We start from the raw sequence: 16,372 nt of genomic DNA on the forward strand, positions 1-16,372 counted from the left end.
GGGGGGGGGGGGGGGGGATGAGATTACATTCTTCATTTCAAAATGATTACATTTTAAAAACTTTTTAAATATGTTTATTCATTTTTGAGAGAGAAAGAGAGTGAGTGCGAGCGGGGGAGGGACAGTAAGAGAGAGGCGGAACAGAGGATCCAAAGCAGGCTCTGAGCTGACAGCAGTGAGCCTGATGCAGGGCACGAACTCACGAACCTCAGGTCATGAAGTCAGATGCTCAACCGACTGAGCCACTCAGGTGTGCCTCAAAATGAATAAATTTTAAGAAGTAACTATAACTTTCAGATGTATTGAAAAAATACTGAGTTAACCCATCATCCGTCCAGGTAAAATATACAGTGGAGAGGGAAAGAGACTTCATGATTAATTTTGCAGTAGCAGGCCTAGTAAATTACGGTAGCACGTAATATTCTGGATTCCGGAAGCCAGGTCACCTTCTACCAGTAAAACTGAACAGTGAGTATAGTAAATCGAAGAATGAGCCTCAGTGTAGTTTGTTTTCAACTTGCTACCGTCAATAACTGAATATACTTATTTGTGCTACATGAGAGTCAACTCGCCCAGGGTCTTAGCAACTTACAGAGGCCCATAAGCTTTAAAGGATCTCACAGAGTAGGTGTGTTTATAACACCACTAGGCAAAATAACCACAACACACACATAATAATCGTTTGACAGTTTAGATTTAAGTAAGCTATATCACAAGTTCATATACAGTCTATAATTTTAATAACACAAACATGCATTTAGAGAAGGAAAAATAATCAAGCTGCTAAAGTGTGTTTAACTTTACAATGTATCTGTGAAACCCAGAAAAAGGTCAGCAAAATTATTTTTTTAAATATTACTCAGAATCACTTGGTATTGCTATCTCCCCCTATCCTATTGCTTCTTTTCTGACCTTTAACCACATGACTGTGAGAAATAAGTTTTTTCTTTCATCTGAAAGATCATTTTTTTTCAAAACAGAATTTATAGATCTCATATACAAGTTGTTTTTCTATAACCTGTTCAGTTTTTTAATCTGCCACTCATCTGGAAGCTACTTTGCTAAGACCCTGGGCGAGTTGACTCTCATGTAGCACAAATAAGTGTATTCAGTTATTGACGGTAGCAAGTTGAAAACAAACTACACTGAGGCTCATTCTTTGATTTACTATACTCACTGTTCAGTTGTTGGCATAAAGTATGGCTCCAATTTAACTTTTCCTTGTTATCTTAAAATATCAATTTAGGAGTTTTAGAGTGATTTTCCCCTACGGTGTTGCCTCCATACGTGTGTATATAATATGTAATACATGTATATATCACATAAAATACACACGCCATATAGATAATGACTTTTACAGAATTAGTCTATAACTCCAGAACGTCTCCCAAGAGGAAAGCAAATTTTAATTAGTCTGTTTCCTACTGTCTTTTTTAGGCATTTAGCAACTTTATTCTCTCCCAGAACTCCCCTATCACTCTTATTTCTTAAGCTAATGGTTTAGACCTCCCTTTCCACTGGCCCATGAAAAATCCCTCCGAATACTCTCTACAGCACTTGAATACCTACCCCCAGTCCCTACCTCGTAAGCCTTATTACAGCTTATCATGTATTATAATAATGATAAGAAACTGTAAGGTTTATATCCTTAGGAGCGCCCTGCACGATGACTAGGACAAAGAATGAAATCAAAACACATTTATCAATAATATGACGTAAATTATTCTCTCTGTAGGTCACGCTTTAAAAACAAAACAGACAGAATTCTTTTCACAAAGCAGCTCTGAGAAATTGACATTATGCTGAGTGTAAGTCAACCCTGGTAAGAAACATAATTGTGAATTTTAAGGCAAAATCACTTTCAGAAACTTAAAGGAAAACTGATCATGGGCAGTAATGCTTGTAGAGTATATTTCGTGCAGAAGAGAGCAGAGAAATATAAGGCTTGTAAATGCACATATGCTTGTTATTTCCCTGACTTTAATCTCATTTAATAAAACTAAGAAAACATTTCTACTGAAAAATTCAGGAGCTTTTCTATTATTTTTTCTTTTATGTTCAATAATTATTTTAAGTTACAAATTGGAATCCACCTTGTTTTCACATAAATTAATTAGAAAATGTGTGCTAAAAACAATTGAGAACGTTAACCCCGATTCTACATTTTATGCACACATTAGGAATATCACACTGCAAAATGAAGAAAAAAGTTACCATGTCAGTGAAGGAGAACTGGAGAACAGCAGGGAGATTAAACTTAAAAATTTTTGTTCACTAAAGTAAATACACAGGCAAAACTGACATTTTGCCCAAAATACCTATTTAAAATTGTAAACTTAAAAAAAAAGTATTGGGAAATCACAAACATAACATGAGAGAAGACTTTATAGAGCAAGTCTGCGTCCCCAGCTTGGAGTTAGACGGCCACACCTGCGCTGCCCTCTAAGAACCCCCGGGAAGCTTCTCCAGAAGCAGCCTGGCGTTTGAGTAACACTTGAAGTAAAATCTGGGCATGCTTCGAGTGAGGCTCAGAGGTTAGTAGTTGAAAACAGATGCATACAAACATTCTCTGAAACACGGCACAGAGTTTTAAAGAGAGTTAAAAAAGGAAATAATGCAGATTAAAACAGAAACAAAAAAACCTTGGAACTCCAAAAAGAGTGAAGCTGGTCCCGAAGTGCTGTCTTGACTGTCTGAAAGTTTATAAGAACAAAATCCACTGATGGAATGGCTTCATATTCAACAGAAATACAAATATCAACGTTATTCATAACATGCTTCAATCCCTTACAATGTCTTCAAAAGACCTCAAATTTTTACCTTCAAGCTTGGTGTTTGGGTCTGATCGACTGTAAATCTCATTAGAATATTGAATTGAAGATCATTTGGAAAAGATTCTCTGAAATAAGAACAAAGCAAAACAAAAATCCATCAGGTAAACATTTGGCAAGCTAAACAGAAAATTATGCTTACTACCAAATCACAACGTCACTCAAAGAGCATGCATGAAGTAGCATCTGTGAGTGGTACTGTCTATGCGGTACAGTATATAAATTATTCCCAGAACAATCTGAGCATCTGAGTCTCTATCCGGTTGGGGGTTAAAAAGCAACACTAGGGGCGCCTGGGTGGCTCAGTTGGTTGAGCCTCTGGCTTCGGCTCAGGTCAGATATCACGTTCGTGGGTTTGAGCCCCGCGTCGGGCTCTGTGCTGACAGCTAGCTCAGAGCCTGGAGCCTGCTTCCTGTTCTGTGTTGCCTTCTCTCTCTGCCCCTCCCCCTCTCATGCTCTGTCTCTCTCTGTATCAAAAATAAATAAAACATTTAAAAAAATTATTAAAAAAAAAAGCAACACTATAGGAAGTAATGGTCTAGCCTGCTTCAACTATGGATTTAATCGGAAAATCCAAAATGCTGAACATTGTCAGGAATGTTTCCCCAGACCTAGTATCTGAATTCTTAGACTCACCTCAACAATCTACACAAGAAGGTAGAAATAGATCATTGGTTCAAAATCTTCTGAAAAAAGATTCTGAATGTTTAAATGCACAATAAAACATTCTTTTTAAATTTAGGAAATATTTTTTGTTTACATTAGATTGAATAAGAGCTTCAATTCTATTTTGAATATCCTAATTAAAACACAACTCTGAGTTACTCAACCAATGTTCATGACAGTTTTAGATAAGAAAGGCAGTGTTTGATTTAAGGACCATTGCTGCATTAAATATAGCATGTGAATGAGTAGGATTAATAATTTTCAAATGAATCCCATGCAGCATAAATGGTTTGAAAGGACTCGGTAATCTAAACAGAGAAACTAAACACTTATTACTGCTGGGTAAATTGGAAATATATGAAGAAAATATTACCTTGTAACATCAAGGGCTTTCTGAACTTTTGCCTGAACAGACCCCAGCAAATCAGCACCCATTTTTTTTAATAGTTGAGTCAGCAGTACAAACAACCAATCTTGAAGATCATCTTTGTGGACTTGTATGAAATCCACCAGAGTCTCCAAGAACATGCTGAATACCTACAGTGGATAAACGAGGGAAGGGAGAGAAAAAGGAGGAAACATTGACCTCTATGATTCATTCGAAACCGAAGTAGAAAGGGAATACAGGAATCAGAGGCACAGCGATTGGCAGCCAAGCGGAAAAACAATCTGTCTTGCTTTTCATTGGACTCTGTGATACAAGAGCACGTTTGAACTGTTATCCAACTTCTGCCGCAGTTCAACAATTAGCTATTCCATGCAGCATCGCTTGGTAAAGAAACTTTGGCCATAATGGCTGGCACACCTAATGCTGTCAATGCCGCCAGAGCTTAATCTGGTTGAACTGAAATCCATGGTATCTGAAATTTAGGGCAAGGAACTACCTACTGGTAGCCTCCCCAGGCCTCAGCTCTTCTGTGAAGGAGTGGCACGGAGTTTATCAGAGGATGACTGTGCTGACAGCTACCTTAAAGTATAAGAACGCTGTGACATATTGGGCTAATTAGAGACTCCTAGATTGCTCAGTATGTCAGCTGTCATACATTTTTTTGGTATGAGATACATTATTTGTTAAAACTGCCCCAAACGTAATTCTAAATGATCTGGGATACATGTAACTGTACCTAAAAGAAAAGAAATTCAGGATACAAATCTACATATTAATTTTAGTGATTTCTAAAAAATCCTAGATGGCTATTTTGATGGGTTTTGAACTTGGTTCCAGTATTTATCCACTAGCTTAAAAATTTTTATAAGATAAAAATAATTTAAGGACAGAAATGTTAATATTCTTAAGTAATGCATCTCATTAAAATACTTGTGAAAAATGACTGACACTACGGTATATCTCTTCAAGAAATTCAGTACCATAGTAGAGAATTTATTTCTAGGTAAAGAAGAAAAAAAACTCTTAGGACAACGTCAGCCATTATATTATGAGACAATTTATAATCACAACAGACTATAAAAATGATGGTTTTAAAAAGTTAATCATCTTAAAATTTTGCTAATTTGAGAATTAAGGAGTTATGCTCAATATACGTCTTATTATTAAATATATGTCTTATTACTGAATTTCCTTTATTCAGTTCTACATGAACTCCCATTTTTTTTCTCTTATGTTAGAAAATGAAGGCTTTTCCTGATCAGAATTAGAACTAACGCTTAATATTTGAACCTGAGTTAGAAAAGAATACACCTTAGCTATACGCTCAAGATGTACTATAATTACAGAAGCAGGAACTATTTTCTAATACCGTCGGATCCCCAGATCCTCTTCAACATCGCTCTTCCATCCCACCTCCCCAACTACCCGCCCGCCAATCTAGCTTCTCTTAGATTTAAAATTTGGCCCACTGTCTCAAATGGCTGCTGGCTGTCTCCTCAGAGCCTAGAATAATGTTGAGGTTCTCCACCAAACCTACTGTACAGCAACACATGTATCTAATTTAGTGCTCACTCTTCTTGGTACCCGGCAAATCAGTCCAGTGGTATGTTGGATGGAGTCGGTCACTATCGCCTAGGAAGCTGACTGTTAGGTATCCAGGAATCCTGTAAGGTGGTTGGGAGCTTGCAATCGGCCATGGTAAGGGTATGTACACCTCAGGAGGTACAGCAAACACTACACACCAGGGCTTTCTGTCCACTCCCTAAGCCTGCTTTGCCAGGCACAGCGCTCTAATTCTTTGATCCACTTTTAATCTTGTTTCAACTCTTGCCTCTTTTCCTGAAGATTCCAACTTGAAGCTTTCACTATAGCAAAGTTGACGTTAGAATGCCTAAGTCAACTCTCATTTTATCTGGTTCTCAGGAAACTGAGAACCAGAAAATTATGTGACTTGCCCACCATCTCCATAGTGAATGGTTGGATCAGGACTTAAAGCTAAGTCTCTTGGTTTTCGGCTGTGTTCCATCCACTTTATTGTGAGATAACTTACCTCATACACTGGACTGTCATGCAACATAAAATTCTTGACTGACTTTCCCCCCACTTTGATTTCCTCTACAGCCATCCTTCCAATAACCATTCCTACAAGGGAGAACCAATTTTATTCCTCTTTAAGACTAATCTTTCAATTCTGGATTCGTCTTCTCTGCAATGTGGTCTCCCCTCTACGACCTTTATTCTTTTATTCTCAATCGAAATCCTCTGCTTACAACTGCAGAAGACAATGTTCCACGAACTTCTCCTTCAGTTTCCCTCTCACCAATCATCATCTCATCATGAAATGCAGTAGCTTTTTCACTAGCTTAGTATGCTTGGCCATCCTGCAGCTTGCCACTGTTTTCCTCTTGTTATTTCCCTTCTTTCTTTCATTCTAGTTGCCAGGCCCTAAATGTGTGGTGACTAAGAGCCGGTCCTCTTCCTGATTCTCTTTTCATCAAAAGGGTGACCTTCACAGGCCGGCTCTGCTCTAGCTTCCTAGGCCCCATGACCCCTGGGACAGTTCTCGTCAGGCCTTCCCCAAACCTGTCCATCACATGATCACTGCAGGCACCGTGCCTTCCTGACCTCAAGTCTGGGTCTCTGGAACCAGCCAGGTAAGTACATATTCTAGGCTTTGCAGGCCATATGGTGTCATGTCCCAACAACCTACCGCTGCCGCCGTAGCACAGCACACAAGTATGCACACAAGTGAGCACAGCTGTGCGCCATATAACCGCATCTACAGAAAAGGCAGCAGGTCAATGCATGCCTGCTTTCTCACACCAGACTACTATCATTCTTTTGAAAGAAACAAAATCCTCCACTGTGCATACACAGTGTCCAGAATAACATCGCAAACGCTTAGACAAGGTTCTAACTCTCCAAACTGCTCTCAGACCATCTGGCAGCATAAAGTCTACTGTTCTGAGTACATCTCCCCACACTCCTGATTTCCTACCACACACCCTCTATTTACACACAGTACAGGACTTGTGACAAAGTTTGCTTGAGCGGTAGCTCAAGTCCTGGCCAAAAGGCTTCGTCGACCACTTTAGGGTACAGCCACTGGTCTTTCCTTCTTGGAATGTGTTGTGGGACTGGCTTTACGGTGCTATTTTTTTTTCCCCCTCCCCTCTCCTCTTTACGGTGCTATTTAAAGTTTTCTGTATTTATATTATCTTCCCATCTGAAACATGGAACACTTGAGAATAAAGCCTCTATTTTTGTATAGTTGTGCATTACCAATTAGAACCAAGCTCAAAGTTTATCAGAGGCTGAGGACTGAATAAAAAAAGTTCCTTAAAGAGTAAGGATCTTCTAGTAAGTGGAAATTTACCCTCTAAATGGAAGCCAGCCCCTTGCTTTCCTCAATGGCAAGGGCAGACGTCTAAGATCTTCCCTTCATCCCAGCCAAGATTAACTACTTTCTCTCTTCTGCACACTCCTTGTCGCCTCCCACTTCTCTGGACTCCTGTCAGTCACTCCCAGGAGGCCCCTCTTCTCGTGCTGACATATCCAAAGTTTATATTCCTGATAAGATCTGAACTGCTATTCTCTTCAAGAAGACTTCTTTGAGTCTCCTACATAGACATTTCTTTTGATAGAGTACAGATAAACAAAAATGTAGACATGTTATTTCTAGTATTCCACATAGAGAATTCTATTATTATTTTTCAAAGTACTGATATCCTATCCATGGTGCTTACTAAAGGACAATATATATGCCTGTATCTATCTGTCTAAAACATATATTGTGAATTTCACATGACATTTCTGACTTACTGCCTGCTCACAGAGTTCACTGCCAGATGTTGAGATCCTCTCATGACCTAAAATTAAAGAAGTGGAAAGTAGATATGCTAATATTAGGGTTAAAAATCTGATTTCAGAAAAGAAATTTGAGAACCACGGCTTCATAAACTGTTCTGATTGCTTTTATGGAATGACATTTATAGATGAGAAAGTATATCTGGGGAGATTGGGACTAATTACTTTTTTAGTAATTGAAAAACTTAGGAATTATTTTTTAAAAATAGTTCAGTGGAACCAGCCTTCCCGGGAACCGCTTTATAATTCCCCAGTATCTCACAATGGCAGTTCACGGAAAATGACCACACCGCTGGGGCGGTCTTTTCTTACTCTCACTTGCATCTTAGGTGTGCCAGCCATCAGACACAGAACAGAAGAACATCATCAAATTAGATTAATTAGTAGATTAAGAAGCACATCTCCAAACAGAATGATAGTTTGCATAACTGCAAATAGCATTTCGTGGATTGCAAGGGTCCAACACTGCATGAACTCTTCGGGAGAGAAAATAGAGAAAAAGGGTTAATTTCACAGTCATGCAGTAAAGTTAGCTTTCCAACAAATATTGAACCAACTTACTCTCTATTGAGAGTTCCAACACAGGGGACAGCATGCAAAAAGAAAAAAAGAAAAAAAAGAAAAACACACAAATTAGTCGCCATCAATGCAAAGTTCCTGTATGGAAGAATAACACTTAGAAAATAAAAGTGACAAATGTTTTTCAAAGTTTTGTGATTAAACTCAAAATAGTTTTTAAAACAAGAGTTAAATGAATAATGTGAGAGAAGAGTATGTGATTTTCCTGTATTTCTTCCTGACCTCCTTGCAAAAGAAATTTAACAACAAAACTCAGAAACTAACTTCTTTTCCAGACCCTACTATCCTTTAGGCTCAACTTCTAGAAAGAATCTAAGACTAACAGACACCTGCCCCCCATTTCTGAGGAATGCCAACATTTTCTACCAAAACACAGCATCTAGAGTTTCTTTTTCCCTCTGCAGAAGCAATACATTCACAAGTGACTTCTGCGAAGGTTTAGACCAACCAGAGTTGTCTGGAAATAAAAAGGAACTGTTTAGACCAAACTTTCATTTTCGCCCAGGTAAGATGCCCAGGACACCTCTGCTGCCTAGCTTAAGAGATCAGATGTGACCTGGGCACTCACTGTGTCCCATTTTCGTAGCCACAGATTAAATTCCTACCTTAGCTGTTCAAGACATAAACACAGGACTTCAAGGGAGGGGTAGGATTACATGGATTGTAAGATGCCAGTTCATACATAGCATGCACCTCAGCCAACGTGGCTCTTTTCTAATAGTTTCTTCAGAGGCAAATGTCAGAACACAGAAGATAACTTTTGGCATCTGTCACTCCTTACATTTGAGGGAAAAGCAATTCGAGAGCAGTCAAAAATAAAATCCTTCCCTGAACTCCTTAACTTTTCAAACTTAGTTAAATGTAGTTAAAAAAAAAAAACTTAAGGGGCGCCTGGGTGGCTCAGTCGGTTAAGCCTCCGGCTTCGGCTCAGGTCAGATCTCACATTCATGGGTTCGAGCCCCGTGTCAGGCTCTGTGCTGAAGACTAGCTCAGAGCCTGGAGCCTGCTTCTGGTTCTGTGTCTCCTTCTCTCTCTGCCCCTCCCCCTCTCATGCTCTGTCTCTCTCTGTATCAAAAATAAATAAAAACATTAAAAAAAAAATTAAAAAAAAAAACAGAAGTGCTTGGTTTGCTAAGGGCTTTACATATATTAATTCATTTAAGTATTCTCACAATCTTATGAGGTACTACTGGTTATTAACTATTAATTGCTATTAACTCGTCTTTTCAGAGTAGGAAACTAAGGCCCACCCTGCAAGTACCCGGTGGAGGCAGAATCTGGACCCAGGAATCTAGCTTTGCCATCTACGCTTGTTATCACCGTGCTGCACTCTCTCTGGAGAACTATTAACAGGCTTTAAATCAGACATCTATAGCTTATGTCCTAAATTACTGTCAGACGTATATCATCCCTTATTCCCATACTGGTATCTGAAGTAAAAAAAAAAAAAAAAAAAAAAGAAAAAGAAAGAAAGAAAGAAAGAAAGAAAAAAGAAAAAAGCTCCAGGCATCAAATCAGCCTGCACACGCTACCAGTCCGGTCCCAGGAAAAAGTCCCGCCTCTCCAACAGTATTCGGAGAGTGCTCTTTCCTGGGGGGTTTGCAGCGTACACCAGGGCTCACCTGACGCTTACTGTGAACTCTGTAAGAGGGGAACACCTGGGGGCTGGAGGGGACCCGACGTGAGAGCAGGCGGCTGCCCACAAACCACCTATCTCGTTTCTGCTGAGGACAGCAGGTCGTCTCGATCACGTCGGGCTTAAGTGCAAACAACTCTCGGTTATCATGGAAGCTGGGTGATACCCAGAAGGTGTGAACATACAGACTGAACTGTTGATTTCGACCTAAAAAGACACAGGAAAACGCACCTAACCAAGCTCATGGTACGAGATGTCTCCTGAACACTGTGGTCCATTCTCGAGGCAAGTCTTCAGATAGTTTCTGCCCTGTGAGCTTCCAGGCCACTTGAGGTTATGGCTAAGTGTTTCCAACTCAGGGTGGAGAGCTAGCCCAGGCTTGAGCAAGACAGAGAAATGGGCCTGACAGCATTTTTCACGGCTATGAGAAAAAGGGCCTGGCTTCTCTGGGGACATGCACATGGTCCAGGCTGGGGTGAGAGTGAGGAAAGGATGACAAGCAAAGTGACAGGCTTTGGACAATGGGGAGTCGCCGCAGGGTTTTAGGCTAGTAGAAAAGCTTTATCTTTTACAGAAAGGATGCAGTCGGGAGGAGGAGCAACAGGCCACAGACCACTGAGCCCTGAGTTAGCAGTGAGGATAGAGAGATGTTCACGAGACTGAATTAACTAGGTTTAAGTGAAGTTTCCAGGACGATGCCCAAATTCTTCACTCGAGCAATGAGGGATGGTGATTCCACCTGATGAGATAAAGCAACGCAGAAGTTCTGAGGCTGAAGACGACCATCAGGCACATGACGAAGTCAGTGCAGAGGAAGACAGGGGCTGGAAGTACACGTCTGCCAGTCACCAGGTCCCAGCAAGCAGTAACGTAAGCTTCAGGAAAGGCACAGAACTGAAGAATTGAAGAGCCTATGGCAAGAATGTAAGCAACACCCATGCTCAAACAAGCGGAGAGAGGGGTGTTGTACGACCAGGGGTTCGAGAGAGACAGGGTGAGCCACAACGGGCACACCAACAACAGACACATCACGTTCCTTAAAACAACAGAGAAGATACACTGAATAACTGACAGCAAAGTTGAAAAGCAAAAAGGAATGTTGACCAGCACGTTGGAATTTATGAGAAATTCCTGGAAGCCAAGAAGAGATCAGCAAAAAATGGAATACATGTTAACGTGGCCAACAACAGTTTTAAGGTGAAACTTTCTACTTCAATGAGCGGAAAGGTAGAAAGAATGAGCTTCTGGGGCGCCTGGGTGGCTCAGTCGGTTAAGCCTCCGGCTTTGGCTCAGGTCAGATCTCACAGTCGTGGGTTCGAGCCCCGCATCGGGCTCTGTGCTGACAGCTAGCTTAGAGCCTGGAGCCTGCTTCTGGTTCTGTGTCTCCTTCTCTCTCTGCCCCTCCCCCTCTCATGCTCTGTCTCTCTCAGTATCAAAAATAAATAAAACAAACAAACAAACAAAAAAAAAAAAAAAGAAAGAATGAGCTTCTGTGTAGTTAAAGTGGCTGGTCTGGAGGCAGGAAGTGGGAGTCTCTGCTTGAAGGGTTCCATTTTCCGGGTAAGCTAAGAGGCCAGGATGGACGCTTGTGGCTTGGGACAGGTTGGGAGGTGAGTGGACTGCAGTTGTGCGGAGAGAAACTATTTGACATGGTCTCCGTGGAGAACAGAGGAGAAAGAGGAGAGGAGGATTACAATGTAGCACTGAGCACGCAGACAGACCCCACAGATCAGTCATGGAGAATGGCAGGAAAAGGGAAAAGACGGCATACACATGGCTCATTTCACTCAGGGCCAGGGCACTGTTTCCCTTCAAGAATCCTAACTTCCACCCAGTGTCAGGAGCTCCTCGAGCAAAGGGTTTTGAACGTATGTTTCTATTGCAGTGTCAATAACCAAGAATAGAGCATAAAAAACAGGGATCAGCAAACTATGGTTTGCAAGCTAAGAATTTTTTAAATAGTTAAAAAAAATTTTTAAGGCAATTTTGTGGGGTGCCTGGGTGACTCAGCCAGTTAAGCATCTGACCCTCGGTTCTGGCTCATGTCTTGATCTCATGGTTCATGGGATTAAGCCCTGCATTGAGCTCTGTGTGGACAGGGTGGAGCCTCCTCGGGATTCTCTTTCCTTCTCCCTGGCCCTCCCCTGCTTACTTGCGCACTCTCTCTCTTCTCTTAAACTTCTAAAAAGTAGGCCTTTAGTATTAAATAAAAAGGCAATTTTGTGACACATGAAAATTAAAATTTCACTGTTTATAAAGTTTGGTTGCACCCAGCCACATTCATTTGCTTACATACTGTCTATAGATTCCTTTGTGCTGTATAATGGCTGAGTTGAGTGGTGGTGACACACATCATTGTGGATGCAAATATCTACCATCCTGCCCATTACAAAACAAAAAATGGTCAACTCCTGATAAAGAACAATGACAGCCTCACCAAACTAAAAAGCCAAAAATCTCATGAAACAAAACCAGGTGGGTGAGAATTATATATTGTTATGAAACCTGATGAAGGAAAACCAGAAAGCCCTCCTCCTCACAACTCTACAGAGGATGGGAGCCAGCTCTCCGAACCGACCCAGAAAGACCAAATGCCTGTGCTCAGTTCAGGTCCTTTACAACATCAAACTCAGTTTTCCTATCTATCTCTAAGAGCCTCTTTTAAAAAGCATTTTTCTTTATTACTGTATTAACCCTAGCATCCAACTAAACTGTATTACTGTCCTCACAAAAATTTAAAAAATTGTGACTTCAAGAAATAATCCAGCCCTGGTCTTATACCTTCCAGTAGATTCCAAGAATTTTACCACTTAATTAAGATGTCTTAAAATTCTATTTTTATAGGCTGTATACATTATTAAAATATTATTTATAAAACAGGTCCACCCAGATCACAATGGTCTTGTCCTTTGGTTTATATTGCCAAGAAAATATTTCAACAACCAATTTGATCAGGATTTATAGAATTTTTGCATTAAATGGAGTCCTGCAGCTGTAACTGATGGTAGCAACAGGAGCACGCTGCGGAGCAGTTATCTACGTGTGCAGTTTGAAAATCATAAACTGTATGTCTGTACGTACGCACTTGTCTGTTTATAAACTCTATACTCAATGCGGGCTTGAACTCCTGACCCCGATCCCGAGAGTCACATGCTCTACCAGTTGAGCCTGCCAGCCGCCCCTGAAAGTTTTTAAAACAAACTGCTTACCAACTCTTACAAAAATCTTTATCTCTAATGGAATCTCGTATTCTTGGATAAGATAAATATACCTTCCGATTTTGAGGATAATCTTTGAAAACTGCTTTAAAGTATAAGCAATTTATAATCTTTAGCTGGATTTTAGTTTATGTATAAAATGGGATTTTATTATCTTCAGTGTTGTAAGTAATGGAAATATTGAAAATAGGAGAAAATGAGAATGATATGTGGAACAATAATGTGAAGACAATAAAAAAAAAGCAAAATTCATTAATATTTTTCTTATCATTTCCCTTCCACATCTCCCTCTCACTTAGGTTAGAAATTCTCATGTAGACAACTGGTAACCTAAAAAAAGATACTTAAAATTTCACCACTGTCAGACACATTATTGAAAACAGAAGAAACAAATACGTTTTATAACAGTACTACCCGCAGTGTAAACCACGAGTTCACAATACACACGCAGATTATATACCTCACTATTTAAAATCAAGTATGTTCAAAAAAAATTTTTTTTCAGCAATATCCACACCCAAGATGGGACTTGAACTCATGACCCAGAGATCAGGAGTCACATGATCCTCTGACAGAGCCAGACAGGCATCCCTAAAATTAAGTAGGTTTTAATCAACATTAAAAATTAAACAATGTTCTGGAAATTTTTATGGACTACTGCAATATATAAGATTTTTTAAATGTCACTACTGAACAATGGCCAACACTGCATTTTCTGCTTTTGTGTTTTTAACGGCAATTCTCTTCTACACAGTTGCTCTTTGAAGACTATATTTACACCAACACTGCAAAATAAGAACACAATAAAATGTTCACAGAAATATCTTTTTTCACTTACCCCAATTTTTTTCTTTTAAAAACAGTAAAACGCCTCTAGTAATACAAACACACTCAGCCTGACAAAGTCTGTGAGTTGCGCTTGTCACTACACCCCTCAGTTTATACGGTCTTAGCCAGTTTCTCTTTGGAGAAGCTTAAATGGTCACCAGTGAAGTTTCTAAATTATGTATGATATCAAACAACTTCAATTGTGTTTGGAAAGGATTATTACCATTTTGGAGCAATAATAAAACAAAAATGGCTTACAGTGTTTTGCTATCACTTTACTTTCTTTTTTTTTTGCAATACACAAATGACATCCCATAGGAGTAAATAATCTTAAATACTAAAACATACCTTGCCATGAGGATCAGCAAACATTCTTGTGAAAATTTCACATAATCTTTTCAGTTCAACTCGACTGTCAAAATAATAAAGTAGCTAATTAATATCATGCTGTAGGAAGAATTCATTTAAAAGTAACCTTCGGGGTACCTGGGTGGCTCAGTCGGTTAAGTGTCTGACTTTGGCTCAGGTAATGACCTCGTGGTTTTTGAGTTTGCGCCATCGGGCTCTCTGCTGTAAGCACAGAGCCCGCTTTGGATCTTCCGCTCCTCTCTCTGCCCCTCCCCTGCTTGGTTCGTCCGTTTTGTGTGTCTCTCTCTCTCTCTCTCCCTCCCCCCACTCCGTCTCTCTCTCTCTCTCTCTCCTTTCTCAAATAAAAAACAAACAAACCCAAAACCCCAAATATGAAACTTTAAAAGTAACCTTAGCTGTAATTAGCTTCTTATGAAAAGAAAGGCTACAAAAACCAGTCCTCAAAATTAAAAGTTTGTGGAACTTATTAATCAGGAATAAACAGAAGTTTAACAAATGCAACAATAATTCTGTTGCAACCCACATTAGCTTAAAAGTTGAAAGTTACATGAAAAGAAATACAATTGGATTTCTTTAATGGAGCATGACAGGGGAAACTGTACAAATGACATTCCTAGCACATAAATTTTATCCTTTATTTTTTAAAAATTATATCTATTAATTTTGAGAGAAGGAGTATGCACATGAGTGCGGGAGAGGGCACGGTGCGATGTGGGGCTGGATGTCAGGAATGGTGAGATCATGACCTGAGGTGCAATCCAGAGCCAGATGTTTAACCAAATGAGCCACCCCGGCACCCCTGAGTTTTTCCTTTAATGCTATGATGTTTTCTTAAATTTGGCCACCTGACGACTAGTATCTTTCTAAACTATGCTTACTCCCTTGCTATTGAAAATGATATACTCAACCTAATATTAATTTTGATGGGGCTAGGAACAATATTACGATGATTTACTGCAAAGATTCATGAAGTGTGATATACACACATTAGAATATATTAGGTAGTACATAAACATCTATTTTATTTTTTTAACATTTATTTATTTTTGAGAGACAGAGCATGATCAGGGGAGGGGCAGAGAGAGAAAGAGACACAATCTGAAGCAGGCTCCAGGCTCTGAGCTACTGGTCAGCACAGAGCCTGAGGTGGGGCTCAAACCCACGAATTGTGAGATCATGACCTGAGCCGTGAGCTACCCAGGCACCCCCATAAACATCTATTTTAAGTTAAATAGTTCTAATACTTCCTAAAGTAAATATAAAGCTAGTAAATCTAACCCTGATTTCAGATATCAAGTCAGGAAGTAGCCCTCTAATTTTCTACAACACTCAAACTTAAGAATTATCTAAAACTAGGTTGTTTTTTTAATGTTTTAGTTTTTATTTTTGAGAGAGAGTAACAGAGTGTGAGTGGGGGGTTGGGGCAGAGAAAGAGAGGGAGACATGGAATCTGAAACAGACTCCAGGCTCTGAGCTGTCAGTGCAGAGCCTGATGCAGGGCTTGGAATCACAAACTTCTGAGATCATGACCTGAGCCAAAATTGGATGCTTAGCCAACTGAGCCACCCAGGTGCCCCGAAGCTGAGTTGGCCAGAGACGTTTAAAACATTACAAAGATAAAGACAATAAAGAATTTAGAGGGGGGGAAAAAGTAAAAGCCATTAGGAAAGGAAACCAAATCAAATCAAACTAAAAACCAACATAAAGTTCTGTTAAAAGAAATTTACCCCAATTCCATTTTGCAGTACACTAAGATTCACACATTATATCAACACTAAGTATATACCTTCATATTCAAATGAGCCTAAGCATTCTTTCCTCTGACTGAACAACTTAGGATCAGGAATGAATTTTAACAAACTGGCCAACTTTTTTTTTTCTAAAATAAACTGTTCAGTTTTAATTTTATGTACACTTTATGACTTTTAATTTTAAAAATAATTTTCATGAACTTCTATTTGTGAATAAAAAGTTTCCTTTTAAATAAGAA

General features: G+C 39.5%; 1 protein-coding gene across 1 annotated transcript in view; it reads right to left on the reverse strand.

Annotated features, from left to right (window-relative positions):
- Window positions 1-16,372, reverse strand: part of CLASP2 (cytoplasmic linker associated protein 2) — a 164,555-nt gene that overhangs the window by 31,541 nt on the left and 116,642 nt on the right. Inside the window, exons 28-32 of the mRNA XM_029938780.1 lie at window positions 14,362-14,425; window positions 3,871-4,034; window positions 2,821-2,899; window positions 2,643-2,693; window positions 2,431-2,569 (exon numbers count right to left, since the gene is read on the reverse strand). Of these exons, the coding sequence (XP_029794640.1) occupies window positions 2,431-2,569; window positions 2,643-2,693; window positions 2,821-2,899; window positions 3,871-4,034; window positions 14,362-14,425 (497 nt within the window). The remainder of the gene's footprint in view (window positions 1-2,430; window positions 2,570-2,642; window positions 2,694-2,820; window positions 2,900-3,870; window positions 4,035-14,361; window positions 14,426-16,372) is intronic.

The sequence above is a fragment of the Suricata suricatta genome, chromosome 5, assembly GCF_006229205.1.
Source record: "Suricata suricatta isolate VVHF042 chromosome 5, meerkat_22Aug2017_6uvM2_HiC, whole genome shotgun sequence".
Taxonomy (NCBI): Eukaryota; Metazoa; Chordata; class Mammalia; order Carnivora; family Herpestidae; genus Suricata; species Suricata suricatta.